Below are 15686 nucleotides of genomic sequence, written 5' to 3'. Positions count from 1 at the left end.
GGCACCACAGCCAAGCACCACAACTAACACAGACGCCCACAGCTAAGAGCACCCGGAGGAAGCCAGGCGCTTGTCGGGCAGCTTTACCTGGGCGTCCCGAGAACGACATCTACTGGGACGTCGGCGCCTCACTGCAGACCCAGCAGTCGACTTGCTTCCAAGTGAGGCCGCCGTTGTCGGCACAGATTCCTACCGGCCGCTTAGACTAGGGACGAAATGCAAGACGTCCAACAGGCGCCCGCAGGAAAGAGCACGACCGTTAATCAGAATGCAGGCGGCAGCAGCAGCACTCTGAGATGACCCCGCCTGCCCGTGGGTTCTGTCCTGACCTGTAGAGCTAAACCTCCCTTCCACGCTCCGTCTCCGTAGCCGGTGCTGAACGCCGGCGAGGTGTGTAAACGCAGACCAGGAGGTTAACGTAACGGTGGCTCTACCAGTGGGAGGCCCCAGTACATCACCTTTGTAGTCTCAGGTGCGCAGAGTAGAAGACAGGTGACGTTTGTAATCCCTTTCTAACCCTGTTCCCCACAAGGCAGCAAATCCAAACTGCAGGGCCATTTTATGATGTGTCCCCTGAGGGTAGGTCCTGGGCAGGGGCAAAAGGGAGCTATTGTCCCGGCCAATAGTTGGCAGCAGTCCTTCCATGGCCGACAGTTGGCCTCAGATGCCGTGGACTAGTTCATCTGGGCGAACAGGGCGCAGGCACTGGGACGATCGCTCCTGGGATGTGTCCACGTGTTGAGAGCCTTCACTGCTGAAGTGCCCGCTTGTCCTTCCCGCTAGCTCAGCAGTGGTGGGTTGTAAGGCAGGTAGAAAGGCCAGTGTTCGCCATCTTTATCAGCCCATTCCTGAACTTTACGGCCGGCAGTGTGGGTTCCTTGTTCACTACAGATTTTCATGGGGGTCCCGTATGTCACACATAGCTGTTCTGGACCTCAGCAGTGGCTTTTTTGTGTCGCACAAATCGGGAAGGCCTCTTACACTGTCTCCCACCCGTTGTAAGGCTCTGTAGGCCGCACACAGCTGTGTCTCCATCACACTGTGTACTCGCTCTGCCCCCGCCCACAGCTGGGACCAGAAGCCCGAGGGCCCTCTTTTCCTTTGCCACAGGCCCCAACCAAACCCTTCCAGGTGACTGGCCACATCCAGTTCACAGGCCTGTCCCTGAGTTAATATCCCGAAAGCCTGTGTCACAGGCCTATTGCTCAGGGGTGGTGCGTGAGGGATACGCTTGCCTTACCCCATCAGGTAACACCCACGTATTTGATAACCAGGTCCTTGCATTTTGTCTGTGTTCACCAGCCATCCCTGTGCGGGTGGTGAACCATGAGCAGGGGGCTGCTACTTTTAAACTGGAAAGAGACTCTGAGGTTAAGCAAATGCCATTAATGTAAGGGAAGAGAAAGACACCTCTCATGGGGGTCAGCGGCCACAGGGCCCCTCATGCCAGTGGGCGGCCTCCTCTGATCACGCCTACAACTATCCTTTCCTGTCCTTCTGTCCCAGCATCTCCGCGCTCCTGGGAGGTTCCTTGGCCTCACCAGTTGTTGGGCTACACCCTACGGGCCTGCAAGCCTTGTAGTTGCCCAGATTCGAGATGTTAGAACCTGGAGGCAGCGGTTTACTGGACAGGGGCCCTTACGTGTCTAAAACAAAGGGTCCTGGAGCAACGCCCCCAGCGTGCCCGGCACGCAGGACGTGGCAGCGGTCTTCACTACTTGTGGGAGGAGACTGCCATTTATAGGCGGGATTGACGTCAGGTTAACTCATCAGCTACCAGGGGAAACCAGCAGCTGGGGCGGGGGCAAGCACGTAGGCACTTACTGATTAAGCCCCTTGATTAAGAGGACTGCATAGTCGCGTGAGTGAGGAAGGGACTGGTCAAGCAGAGGATGAGCAGAGAGCAAGAGAACAGCCATCTTGAGTGGTCTGACCACACAACATCCTTCACAAAACAGGAACCCGGTCCTTGAAATTTTCACAGACCACAGGCTTTCCTGCCCCATATCTGGGGTATAACATCCAATAGCTCATTTGCAACTAATTATGATAAATGTTTTAAGAGCTCAGGAGAAGCAAAATGCATGTATGTATAAAACAGGCCACAGTTTCTAAGAATTCTGCTCTTCTCTGAAGCAAATACAGTGTTTCTAAAGTTTATATGACCAAAAAGAATATCAAGTAAAAAAGGTCTAATTAAGTTTTTTGTTTTTCTTATTTGCTTTTTTAAAGGAAAAAACCATGTTAGGTTCTAAATTCCTCTTTGCACAGAATTATCGGATCAGGAGAGGAATAAAATGTTCTAGCCACTGGCCATGCGAGTTACACGATGTAGAGGCACATTGTGTAACGGGCGTATTCAGCATAGCACACTCTCCTTATCAGGCATGCTTCTGCATCCTTCTTATCTCGTGTTCTGTGCAAGCAGGCAGCAGCTTGTGGAGGCCTGCAGCACCTTCTAGGGTTCACCTCTCTCAGGCCTCCCATCTCTCATCTCACCCACAAAGTTCGATGATGACTTTCCACTTATGTCTAATAACATATGAAAAGACGGCAGGATATTTCCTTTAACAAACACATACAGAAATGTCTATGTACCAGGCACAAATGCTACCATAGGTCTTTTCAAACATTAATTCATTTAATCCTCAAAGATACCTGTGAGGTAGGTTCTATTTTCACCTCCGTTTTAAGATGAGAAATCTCATCACAGAGCTAGTAAGAGATGGAGCCAGGACTCACATGAGTTTGCACAATCAAAATGGCATCCTGCCCCCTGAAGGAGTCGTATTACAAAGGTGAATGCAGAATTATCAAATAATATTAAGTACTTATATGTAAGTATTTATAAAAATGGAGACAAAAATTTTATTAATGGAGTTTTTTAATGGAGGAAGGTCATCTGAATGTTCATGTAGACAAGTTTTCATCATGGGCTTCTAAAATTTTAGTTTATGGAGATTTATGGTATATACACAACAGTAGTGTTAGTTCATTGATGTAAAGATAATCACCACTCAAAACTACATATATCTTTAAATCATCAATTATATTTAGTTCTTGATTACAAAGTAATAAATGCTCATATCTGAAAGATTCAGAAAACCACATGGCAAAAAAAAAATCATTTACGGTCCCACCATCCAAAACCATCATTGCTGATTGTTGTATTGCTACATATATACATATATATACAGTCATCCATCCAGGTACTAGCAATTCATAAATGTGGCTCTTTGTGCCAAAGTGATAAAAATGAAAACAATTTACTTTTTTTTCAGTGCCTTGCTGTATACTATTCTCTAAGGGTTGTAAAAGCCATAAAAGCAATACATGAAGATTATAAAAGTTCTTTAAGAGTAGAAATAAACTCCTAATGACACTTATGCTAGAGCATTCTTAAGAACTCAAATATTCAATCTAATTGAAATCACAATGGTAATATTTTTCAAAGTATGATTTTATCATTACATTTTCTGCATTACTAAGGAGCAAGTTTTAGCATTAGTGGGATGAAAGCAATGCTTGCTTCTTAAACTTGTGTACAAATTAACACATCACCATTGATTGATGATTATCTTCTTAATAAATGGATTCTAAAGCTTCTCTGAGATAGGAAGGCACAAGACAACTAAAATGAAATATTGATTTATGATTATTCTAATACTGCTCAGCATTTGTGAAGAAAACTGTATCCATAAAGCATGGTATAATTACTAATCATAAAACACTTTGCTGGGCTAGATGAAGAATTCTTTCATACAGGAGGAAAACACATTAGCACCATGAATCAACATACTAGATTGAAAATCTGCATGGCTACACACCATGATTTCCAGCATTACAACTGGCTCGCTGAAAGCCTCAACTAATCATGGACTCCCACTGGTGGCCACGATGTCACAGCTTCGAAGTCGGCTTCCTCTTGAGTTTACCAGTAATTCTGCCGTATGGATTGTCTAATGGTAGGAAGACCTATAGAAAAGCCACGTGGTAACTTCAGAGGCACTAGAACAGACCTCTCCTTTTTACTACGAATCACTATTAAATTGACAACAAAAACAACTTGTTAAACAGGAAAATATGTAGGCTCTCCAGTAGTTACTCCAAGCAAAGCAATGCCTATTTTCCTGGCAATAGTTGAGCGATGAGGTGATTTTTCAGAACATTAAGGAGTTTTTTGAAAAATTTACATCATTGAGATATAAATGTTTCTCAAATGCATTACACATCCCTGCTTTTTAAATAGGAGTCGTGAGCATGATTTGGCCTTTGCTTGATGACTTGCTTCGAGCGTCCATCATCGGCCAGTGCCGTAACACTGCTGTGCCCTCTTAGCCCCGTGCTAAGTGGCTCCAGACGGCTGTGCATTCAGAGTTCTTCTGTCCTCCCATCACGTCATTGGTCACTTCTCTGCTGTTTTCAGTGTGACCTGACTCCCTGCTTCTCACATGTTGACTTTACTTTGTACACACCTGCTGGGTGAGGGCCTGGGTGTGAGTGCCTCCAACTATCCCCAAAGTGCGGACACAGACATGGGGACAGTTTCTTTAGCCACCTGTGTGTCTTTATGTGGAGCCCTGGCCCCTTTCTGCCTCCAGGTCTCCAGCTGAGTTCTAGGAGGAAGCTTTGAGTGTGATTTCTTAGAGCAGAAGACACTGTGGCCTCAGTCCACATCTTTGAGCTAGGCCAGTGCAGGCCTGAGGTGTCGGGGGGCCCTGGGAGACACTCTCTCTCTGTCAGGGGTCTGGGAGCCTGACCCATTCTCTGTTTGGGGTCCATTTGTTTCACGTTTGTTGAACATGGCCCGGTCCCTCCCCTGTCCTTGAGAAAGTAATCCTTTAAAAAAGGCTTTACATTCAAGTTAGTGGCATTCTGGGAACCAACGTCCTTCCTTCCTCTGAAGTACATAGTCCTGCCCTCCTTTCAGCTGAAGGACAGCGAGTGGGACCAAGGCTGCCCTCCTCTGCAAGTCAGGGCCTCTTTCAGGTATCCCAGGCACCCAAGCATGGCCTTAGTCACCCAGCACTGCTCCCCAGGCCCCGCCTACAGCTGTAGTGGTGCAGAGCCTGATGGAGCCATCAACACTGCGCAGAACAGAGACAGGGCACCTGACCAGAGGGGCGTGGCAAATAAGGCTCCTGGGTCAGCAGGCTCAGAATGTAGGACCTTCGGGACACCTTCCTTGGCCTTTGTCCCCAAAAGGGAATGATTCTACCTACGGCAGCAGAGCCATGGTAATAGATGGCCCTTCCCCACCTCACTCTCCCTACACACTAAAAGCAGCCAGGAAAATGGTGTGTTTTTTTTTTGTTTATTGTGTTTTTAACCATTCTAGAAGCCTGTGGAAAGATGGGTCCAATAGAGAAATCCTGCCATTCTGAGAGTGGTCCAAGTGGGGAGGGACAGTTCTAATCTCCCAGGACTGACCACAGGACTGACCACAAGCTGCCTGTTGGGACTTCAGGCTGTCAAGTCAGACACGCTGATGTGGTTTAACTTTCTGCCATGGCTAAAGACAAGTCAGGGTAAGCACTTTTTCCAAGGCAAGGTTTCCTTTCAAAAAATTAACTTCCTCATCTTGCCTTCTGTAATTGCAATTAGAAACACAAATACCATGCAGTGTATACTGTATGCTACTTAAATCAACCAAAAGTTAGGGATGATGGAAAAAAATGAAAATAGAATGTTTTTCCCTCTGCATTGCCTCATGACGGAAGAATGACGACGCTGTGACCCTCTGTGGCACTTCTCGGAGAAGCAGGTCTCAGAGCTGTTTGGGCACACTCTGTTCTTTCTTTGTCTTTTACTCTGCAACTTCCAACCCTCCTCTATAAGCATTCATCCATTTCTAGGGTACTCCAGCCTCAGATACTGAAAGGCCAGCGTCTAAGAGCCCTCTAATCAGTGGCAGCTGTAAATAGTCCAAAAGCAACAGCTGTTAAAAGAGTTGTGGCAGGGACCCCAAGTTTAGAAAGAGGGGTTAAGGGAGTGGGGGAGGGGAGAAACGTGCTTTTTAAATGGAAACATTTTTCAGGTTCTCTTACCTCTTCCTTGTTGATCAGTCCCATTTTGGACATGTCAATTTCAACGTAGTGAATGTTTGGCAGGCTGAGTTCCACATCTTCTATCTGGAATCCACAACAATATGTATCACACTGGGCAACTCTGTCTCTCATTCCCCCCGCTCTAACCCCCAGCTACCCACTAGCTCATTACTCAGATGCCACCTCCGTCTCCGAGACGCACTCTGGTGTTCCTCTGCTGCTTGACCCTGTTCTCTCCTGCTAGTACTATTATTAAGTGATGGACCCACTCTCCTTGCCTCTGTTTGTGGAATCTGTTTCTCAGAAAAGTCAGATCTCCTTGGGTCAGAAACCTGGGAGATCTGCAGCATCCAACCGGCTTCCTGGTGCTGGCCTGTCAATCTCTTAAATTCCCTCTCAGCCCATTCCCTCCCCTCCAGGCCTGTCCCTAACATTTACACGCCTGGAAGAAGAGTATTGTGGAGGCCCCCATACCAGATATTTAAAGATTTAAAAGCTATGAATCAAGCTAAAATACTTTTAAGTGAAGTTCTGTCCCTCTAACTTGACAAATACTCCTTCAGAACAATCTGGAAGGCCAGGATCTAGTTTAAAACTCTCTGACTCCTTGCAGCATCACACCAGGACACAGCAGCATGGGAAGAGCCAGCCCCCAGCCCCTGGCCCATCCCATCTTCTGTCTTGGACTCGTGTGGGTTGATACCCCAGCTTGCATGTCAAGTCTCATCCATTCCTCTGACAAACACCTGCCCTTTGCTTACTCTAAGGCTTAAAGGTATACTGATGGCCTGCCCTGCCCTTCAGGGGGTAGAGCTGGGGAAGAGGTCTGCACAAGTTCTAGAAGTAGTCTCAGGGTTAGCTGGGCATGAAATTCTGGGATGCAAATATCAAGAGAATGGTCTAGAAGGGAAAGCATGGGCTAATGAAGTGTTGGTTGCCTTGGCCTCACCGACTCCTTGTCCAGTGGAGAGAGGCGTAGCCAGTGCAAGGCCTGAACGGGGCCTCTAGGCCATGGCGGGGGTCCCTCCTGCTGGGTCTAAGGACGGCCCCGCTCCTCTCCATCCCATCATGGCTTTCGTCCAGGCCCTCCTTGCCAGTTTTCTGCAACAACCTCCCAGCAGGTCTCCTTGTCTGTGGCCCATCATGCTGTCACACGCCTTTCATTCATGAGTGGTCTTTCTTATTAAGTACAAACCCAGTAGTGCCGCACCTTGCTTAGACCCCTCAGTGGCTCCAAAGAGTTTTCAGAATAAAACAGCCTATAAAGAAGCCCACAAACGCCCTCCTGCTCTGTTTCTGGCCTCATCTCTAGGCACATGGAAGGAATTTCACTCCTGGAGCGTCCCATGTGCAGACCCTCCACAGCAAAGGACTTTTCCATGCTGCCTCCTGTCTCCATGCCTACCCCCTCCCTCGCCCTCAGTGTAAACCCAGAACCCCTGCTTGGCCCTTCAGACCCAAATACCTCTCCCTCCAGAAAGCCTGGCTGGCCCCATCCCCTATATTGGAGTTAGGCACCTTCCTCTGAATTTCCATAATATTCTTTTTTTTTTTAAATTCCAGAGTTATTTATTTATTTTAGTTGAAGTATAGTCAGTTTATAATGCTGTGTCCATTTCTGGTGCACAGCATAATGTTTCAGTCATGCATGTATTACTTTTCACATTCTTTTTCATTTTCATTATAGGTGACTACAAGATATTGAATATAGTTCCCTGTGCTGTATAGTATCAACTTATTGTTTATCTATTTTATATATAGAAGTTAATATCTGCAAATCTCAAACTTCCAATTTATCCCTCCCCCCACCTTCCCCGTTGGTAACCATAAGTTGTTTTCTATTGCTGTGAGTCTGTTTCTGATTTGCAAACAAGTTCATTTGGGTCTTTTTTTTAGATTCCACATATGAGTGACATCACATGGTATTTTTCTTTCTCTTTCTGGCTTACTTCACTTGGAATGATGATCTCCAGGTCTAACCATGTTGCTGCAAATGGCATTATTTTATTTCTTTTGTATATATACACAATGGAATACTATTCAGCCATAAAAACGAATTTCCATAATATTCTGTTCTCTATTGAATCGTTAGTTTACTTACTTTCTTCTTTCACTGAATGATGAACTCTTTGAGGGTAGGGACCTTGTCTAATTTACCTCTGATTTCCTCATGTGCTGACAGAGACATAACAGTCATTCAATATCAAACGGGTGGAAGGACGGATGGATGGAATCGCTCTACATCTATCCTTCAGTCTCTGGCTCTCCTGAAACCCAGGCCCTTGGGATAATTACCCCTCCTTCAGGGCATGCAAGTGTCCTAGATATAAAACTTAAATTGTAGCAAGTTGAAGAGGCTTAGAATTTTCAACAGAACTACAGAAATACAGCAGTGGCCTGTGTTTTCAGGTTGCACAGATTTTTTTCCATTTTTTTCCTCTCTTCTCACTAGCTATAACTAGCTTTTGAACAACAACAGATGTCATTTTTCATGTGTCTTCCACTTTCTTATTTTAACTCTCAACTCCTTCTCAGAGCTGACAGGAGACACAACAAACTCTCTCAGGCCTCAGAGGGCAAGTGACAAGCCGTACCTCAGGGATCTGGCTCAGGGAGAGCATCTGGATGTCACAGAGGGTCCTCTGGACAGAGGGCGAGTACTCGCCTCTGTCAAAGGGTCCAGCAAACTTCTTCAGGATAATGTCCCTCATAGTGTCCCTAAAACACAAAAAGAGAATTCAGGATAATGTCCCTCATAGTGTCCCTAAAACACAAAAAGAGAACGGTGGGCTCTCACAGGGTGGCCTTTTGGGAATGTATTAGGAAGCTAATACATGACCTTTCTGTCTCTCAGAAAACAATTTTATTGCTGGCTTTAGAAAGAATTAGAATCTTAAAATACAAACAAAAACAAAAAACCCACCCCAAACACCTCACTTCCCATTTCCCCGTGCACGTGCACTTCCCCCTGCACGCGCGCACACACAGACACAAACACACACCATTCAACAGACATAACTACAGCTGCCTTCAAAGCCTGGCCCCGGGCTCAGTGGGCCTTCCAGGGTAGACTCCCTCCACGTTTGAAGACCTTACGAAGAGGACTTCCTGGTGCTCTAACCTTCCTCCCGCTCAGTCACTTCTTTGAACTGTTGCATTTTCAGGGGTTTTCCTGTGCCAGGCTCTGTGCTGAGTATTTTATATGATTACTTCATTAAATTCTCTCAATATAGTCAAGGCAGCAGTATTATTACCCCCAATTTAGAGGAGAGAAATCTGAGCTTACAAGTTAAATGATCCACTCAAGTCCCTCCCTTTAGTGAGAGGCCCGACAGGTACCCTGACTGACTCAGTTTCGTGTTCTTTTCAACACAAATACATCAGGTGGCTGCCCGTGGGGAACACGTGAACAAAGGGGGGAAAGTGATTGAGGTGAGGTTCTCTTTAAGCATCTCCAACCTATCACATAATAAAAGGAACAGAGCAAAATGATAGCAATGGGGGGAAGCTACCAGGGGGCAGATTCTGGCTCATCGTAGGGTCGAAATTTCTAACAACTGGAGTGTCGGCAAAGGAACGAGATAGGAGAAAGCAAACTCTGGGAATTCAGAGGCCTAATTACTGCTTGTCAAGGATGTTAAAGTAGCCATACTTTTACGTTGTTAGAGCATTTGTCATTTATAAAGTGCTTCTGTGACTGCCGTCTCATTTTGCGTTTAGCCTACGGTGACCAGCTGTCCCAGTTTGCCTGGGACTGAGCGGTTCCCTGGGATGTGGGACTTTTGGGGTTAAAATCAGGAAAGTCCTTGGCAAACTGGGATGAGCTGGTCACCCTTGAACGGCCCTCGCTGCATCTGCTATGACGTAGGAAGGCCAAGTGCCGTTATCCTTATTTGACCCAGTGGTTCTGAAAGTGCAGCCCCTCGTCCAACAGCATGAATGTCACTGGGACACGGTGAGAACGTTCTCAGGCCCCATCCCGGGCCACAGAATCAGAGCCTTTTTGGGGGGTGGGGGGGTGGGCTCAGTGAGCTGTAGTTTAACAAGCCCTTCAGGTGGGTCTCATACACAATCACATTTGCATATTGCTGATTTCGTCAGTTAAAAAACAGAGGGTCAAGCAAATCAGGCGACCCACTCAAGGTCTTTATTACAGCTCATAGCGTCCTAGGGTCACCTGCAGATTTACTAACTCGAAGTAAGCTCAGGGTCTTTCTGTGATTCATCAGAAGGGGTTTCTTCCAGTGAGGAGGTTGAGTTGAATGGCTTCCAAGTTTCCCTCTCAGAGGGAAGACTCCAAGAACTCTGGGCCCCTGGCAAAGAGGGCAGACACTGCCTGCACCACGCCAGGCCCGAGCCCTCATGCATACCAGGTGGCGTCAAAGTCCACGTCTCTGCCCGGGTGGTAGCGCCACCTGCAGTACACTTGGGTGGCAAAGATTCGGTCCTTCGTCTCTGGGAGGGTGCTGAATTGGTCCCTGATAAATCCTTCGAATCCGGACTGGGTTGTTTTCAAGACCTTGAGGTCTTTGATTCCAGAATGAATGACTGGACGTCCTGTTTTAAGTCAAAAGGTAAGAGGGGATGAGGTCATAAACAAAACTGTGTCATCTTCCTGTCTAGCCCTAAGGATCCTGGTCATTAAAATGTGGCACACTCTGTACAGACAGCCACATCACTGCCCGTGTTTTCTGTCTCCTCTGAAGTCCAAGTGATGAAGGTGGTGTGCCTGTCCCTCCTCTGTCTGAATTCCACAACTCCCCGCCCTCTCCTGCCCTAGGGGAACTCAAGGTCAGAGGCTAAACCTCCAGGCTGTGTTGAAGCCCACAGGAACGAATACCTTTTTCTCAGCTTGCGCAGGGATAGCTTTTAGGCCAAGTTATCTTTCACATTTTGAGCCCCATCTCGTTCATCAGGCAGTCACGCTGGAATGAGGTAACAAACTCCTCAAAAAGCCGTTCCTCTGTTTGCTCTGTGATGTCCTTTACTGGGGGCAGTCCTCACGCTGACTGTCTACACTGCTGATGGCTCCAGTCACAACCAGCCCCTCAGTTCCTTTGTGTTATGAGCCCAGCAAAACCAGACAATGTCATAAACGGGGAGCAGCACAGGCCTGTTTTTTTTTTTTTTAACCAATCCATTTTTTTAATGTTTAAATTCTTGATATTACAGAACCAAATTGAAATTTATTAACATTCCACTCTTACAGTTCTTATCAACAAACAGAAATAAAATTCATGAGCCAAAAACCCAAGACAAATTAAAAACAGGGAAAAGCTTATAAAACTAAATATGGATCCCTGCATTAATAGCTGAATAGAGAACGTGATTTTTCAATTCTAAGCAGATGATAAAGCCTAAATAGAGACTGTGAAGATGAAGCCAGTGACCCATGAGGCGCAGATTGCCTAAGTGGGTACCCACAAAGGCTTTTGTTTTTTTTGGCTGAACTAAGAAGGGGCAAAGTTGGCTCATGGGGGCCTGGGCAGAGAGGGCAGAGCTGAAAACAACAGAGGGGATGGTACGGTTCTCCTGCAGCCCCTGACATCACCTTATGAAGTGGTGGGCATAACCTGATGCTGATGGGCATAATCTGAAAAAGCTGTTTACTTGTGCTTCAGGCAGTTTTAGCTCAAGGCCCAGGTGACAGATGGGGTACAGAGTCAGCGGGAAGAGTCTTTCTTTCTCTATGTGGACACAATGTACCTCCAGCAGTTTGGTGAAGACTAAAGAACATGGCGCCAGGGGACACCGTGGGAAGCCCCAGGGCACCACGTCTGTGGGGAGCAGCATTCTTTCCAAGGAGCAGGGGCACCGGGTGCAGCAAACACTGGGCAGAGCTAGTGAGGCAGAAGCTGCACACAGTGGGTGCAAAATTCTCCTTGAGCACATGTGAGACAGCCCTCCAGGCTGGGAGAAGGTGGGAGAATTTTGCCAGGAGGCACAGCGGTTCTGTAACGAGAGAGCTGTGGGGCCAGGGGAACTCGGGAATTAACATCACCACGGCCTTATCCGTGTGGGCAGGCTGGCGAGGCCAGGACGGTCAGGGCCACTTGGGTACAAACCCCCAAAAGCAGCGTGCCAATGCAGGATGACTGAGGTCACCTCTTTCCAGTCTTGAAGTTAATCCACACTAGTGTCTATCCTTTTTGGCCTATTTAATCATAAATCAACAGCTGGAAGTATCAGGCATCACTATGCTGTACGTGGTCTCTGTGGAAGAATAAGAATGTATCCATGATCCTTAATCAGAATCCTGGGCAGCTCTTAATAACCCAATGATTTACATCTCCTGTGTGATTTCAATTGCTGTGGTTAACTCAGGAGCTGCAGAGTTTCAGAAGTAGGTAAATAATGGCTATATTTTGGTATTTTCCCAGCCACATGTGTGTACCAGAGAGAGCAGCGGCCATGGTTAGTGTTAGATCTGCTAATTAAGTATGTGCTGATTAAATAAGGTGTTCTGGTCAGAGTGTTCTAGGTTAATGTGGTAAAACAGAAAATGGTACTTGTTTCCCATGCTGAAGTTCCCACTGGAAGCTATATCTGAGGAATAATCACAAGAAAGATACCAGAAATGACTTAATGCCTTAAGTTGGCTGAGTAGATCAGATTCTAAATGTAAAAAGACACGATTCTGCAAAATCAGCGTTTCTAAATGCGTGTAGAGCTGATCCAAGTGAGTCTCAGTCTCAGGCCCGAGAGAACTGCAAAAGCAATCAGTAAGTATCTGTTGAACTGAATGAGTGCAATAAAATTGATTCACATTAACAACTTAGTCTCTTTTTCTTCTAGACAGTTCTCCCCTGTCAATCTTTACTATTTCCCTTCCTGATCTGCCCCCTCCCCTCAACTTTCACACAGAGCGTGGCAGGAGGAGAAGGTGAGGGCATCAACACTGGCTGAGAACATCCTGTCAGCATCCTTCTGGTCAGAAACTGGCAGAGGAGGAGTTTGAACTCAGCATCCCATTATGAGATTTCATGCTTTTCTTCTCCCTTTTGGGGTCCCTCCCCATCCTCACAATTCCTCCTTCTTTTTACTCTCCCCATTTCTGTACTATAAGAGGACTTTCCAAAAGACAAGAAAGCTGCCACCTCCATTCCACTATGTGCTTTGAGGGCTTCAGACAGAGCCCCCAGCCTGAAAAATACCAACTCCATTGGTTCAAAATGAACATTAAAGCATCACTTTTAGAAATGGCCCTATATGTCTTGAAAACATTGTATTATTTAAAAATTTCCTATTGAAATAGAAAGACCCCTTAAAGGAGTGACTCCTTAACCTTTACAAACTAATATAATTTACTTCCAATCATAATCCCTTCTAGAAAAAAAATCCTATAGAAAATAAACTTGGATTTGCAATCAGGAGTGGGGTTAGAACAAGCAGTGGGGAACCCGTGAAGAGGGATAGAGAGAAGGTGAAGGAAACCAAAGGCAAACTTTATTTCTACTTTCCCTATACAGCTGGCCTTGACCGCCAGCATCCATGTGAGCCGACCAGACTTTGGCTCCTCCAATGGTCTCAGTCATAAAAGGATTTCTGGATGCAGTGTTGAGTCCACAGTCTTGGGACTAGAGTCCTTGAATTCACTCCCGGTGCTCTCAGTGCCTCTCCTCCCCTATTTATGAGCAGTGTTGCCCTGAGAAAACTCCTTACCCTCTCTCTCTACCTTGACTTTTTCATCCCCAGGAGGTGATAATCATAACTATTTCCTGGTGCTGACAGATGTCTAAGATAATACATATAAAGGACTCAGTCAAATGGCTGCCCCATTGGAAATGCTCTATAAAAGTTACATTGATGATTTTGCCACAACTGTTTCTTATTGAGTTCAACCACCTGTAAATATTTCCCATGCTTCACAAAGGCTCATTGGGGTCTAAAACTACTTCTGACATGCCAGCCCAGTCCACGCCAGCCCTGGGATGAGATTTGCTGACCTGGGGGGAGTGTCAGTCTGCCAGGCAACTTTGAAATGATCTACTTTCTTGCTAACGATCTGAAAATGGAGAAGGCAGCTGCATTTTCTAATGTGTTTCGGCCTCAGCTTCTCACCGAATAAAACATCTCATGTTCTCAAAGACGATTCACTACTGCTCTAGTTCAGGCAGAACGCAAACCATCTCCTCTGGCACGCTCGTCATCCTACGAGTAAACAACAACAACAAAAACCTATTCTCTTTGAACGTGAAAAAATACATTTTCTTGGCGCACATTAGACACTCGGGATGAAATCTGGGAGCTTATTTTCCCTTCCCTGTTGGCGATGCCCCAGCTTTCTGAACACTGGTAAAAAAAAAAAACCTGAGCCTTTCAAATTCATGGGCCCATCAACTAAAAATATGATGCCTCACACACTCTAAAAAAGATTCCAAGAAGTAATTCAACCAAAAAGACTGCCCTTTTCTAGGTTCCTTCCCATGAAACCACTTAATCAGCTCTATTTTGCCTTTCGGCCATGGTTATGGAGTGATGCAAAAGCAAGATTTTCCCATTTTACTTTGTTAGAACATAATCTTTTCTAGCTTCTGATGTCCTCCTACACACTTGACAGATTGTGGTTTCTCTCCCCGGGAAGCACGCATCCTACTCCTTGAGCTCTCCAAGGGGAAGAAACTCACTGCAAGTTAAGAGAAAATCACCCCGATTCCTTACCTACGCATCAGGTGTCACAGAGCACAAAGCGTTACTGAGCCAAGAAAAAAAAATCCTGTCACCAAGAGGATAATTGCTTCTACATTTAACACCTCCAAAAAGGACACAAATAGCTACAAGGAGGATATTTTAAAACTATATTAAATCATTCTAGTAGAAAACCTCAAACTTGTAAAGTGCTGGAAACAGTGAAGACCAATTAAATATCATTTGCCTTTGAGAGTCCATTTAGCCCAGGCGGGGAGGGTGGAAGCTCTCTCTGTGCAGCTCTGGCTCTGGACGGGAGAGATGGCATCCCCCAGATGGAGGACCGTTCACTGGGCTGTTGTACAACTAGGTGGTGATCAAGATGATTTTAAAAAGATCTTGGGTTTGCCAAGAACTTTTCTTCTGGAATAAGATAACTGAGGAGTTACCTTATCTTGGCATCAAAAGGACATCGGCAGCCTTCTTGGCAGAGGCTGCCTCTGTCTGTCTCCCACTTTCCCCACCTCATTTCATCCGCCTGCCCTGCTTGACACCTCTTAAATCCATTCTCCTCCGGGACTTAAGTTTCATCAATCCCCTTCCTTAAGACCATCCTCCTGCGCCTACTAGTCTCCACGTCAATAGATTATTTTTCACCACCAGAAGGCAGTATCTCTTACTTGAAATCTCATTCCTGTATTTGGATATGCTTTAGTTGAGTTTTTATAATTAGTGTCAGATTGGGAGAAATTTGATGCTTAAAGAATTGGGAATTATAATTCAAATTGTGTGTGTGTATGTTCCATGTAACACCTGCAACGACAGCCTGCATCACAAACGCGGAGCCCAGCTCTCCCCTCGGAGCTTGGGAAGTCACAGATGTAACAGCGGCCCTCATCCCTGCAGTGAGCAGACGTCTCTCTCTCTCTCCCAGATTCTTCCATGGAACTAGCAGACTTTGAAACAGCTAAAAGTATACTTCATGATGTAGCTTAAAAGATACACTGGGAA

General features: G+C 46.0%; 1 protein-coding gene across 14 annotated transcripts in view; it reads right to left on the bottom strand.

The window, feature by feature from the left end:
* Positions 1-15686, bottom strand: part of LOC105075495 (uricase) — a 116979-nt gene that overhangs the window by 21206 nt on the left and 80087 nt on the right. For 7 of the 14 annotated variants that reach the window (XR_012511147.1, XR_012511143.1, XR_012511145.1 and 4 more), the window contains 4 exons: positions 10418-10604; positions 8642-8765; positions 6048-6131; positions 88-205 (listed from right to left, as the gene is read on the bottom strand). Coding sequence is in view for 4 of the 14 variants with exons in the window: in XM_010963330.3 (XP_010961632.1) it covers positions 3901-3975; positions 6048-6131; positions 8642-8765; positions 10418-10604 (470 nt within the window). In the remaining 10 variants the exon portion in view is untranslated. The other 7 variants (XR_012511148.1, XR_012511149.1, XR_012511150.1 and 4 more) reach the window with 4 other exon arrangements.

This window comes from Camelus bactrianus, chromosome 13, assembly GCF_048773025.1.
Source record: "Camelus bactrianus isolate YW-2024 breed Bactrian camel chromosome 13, ASM4877302v1, whole genome shotgun sequence".
NCBI classification, from domain to species: Eukaryota; Metazoa; Chordata; class Mammalia; order Artiodactyla; family Camelidae; genus Camelus; species Camelus bactrianus.
This window is presented reverse-complemented; position numbering and strand designations above follow the sequence as displayed.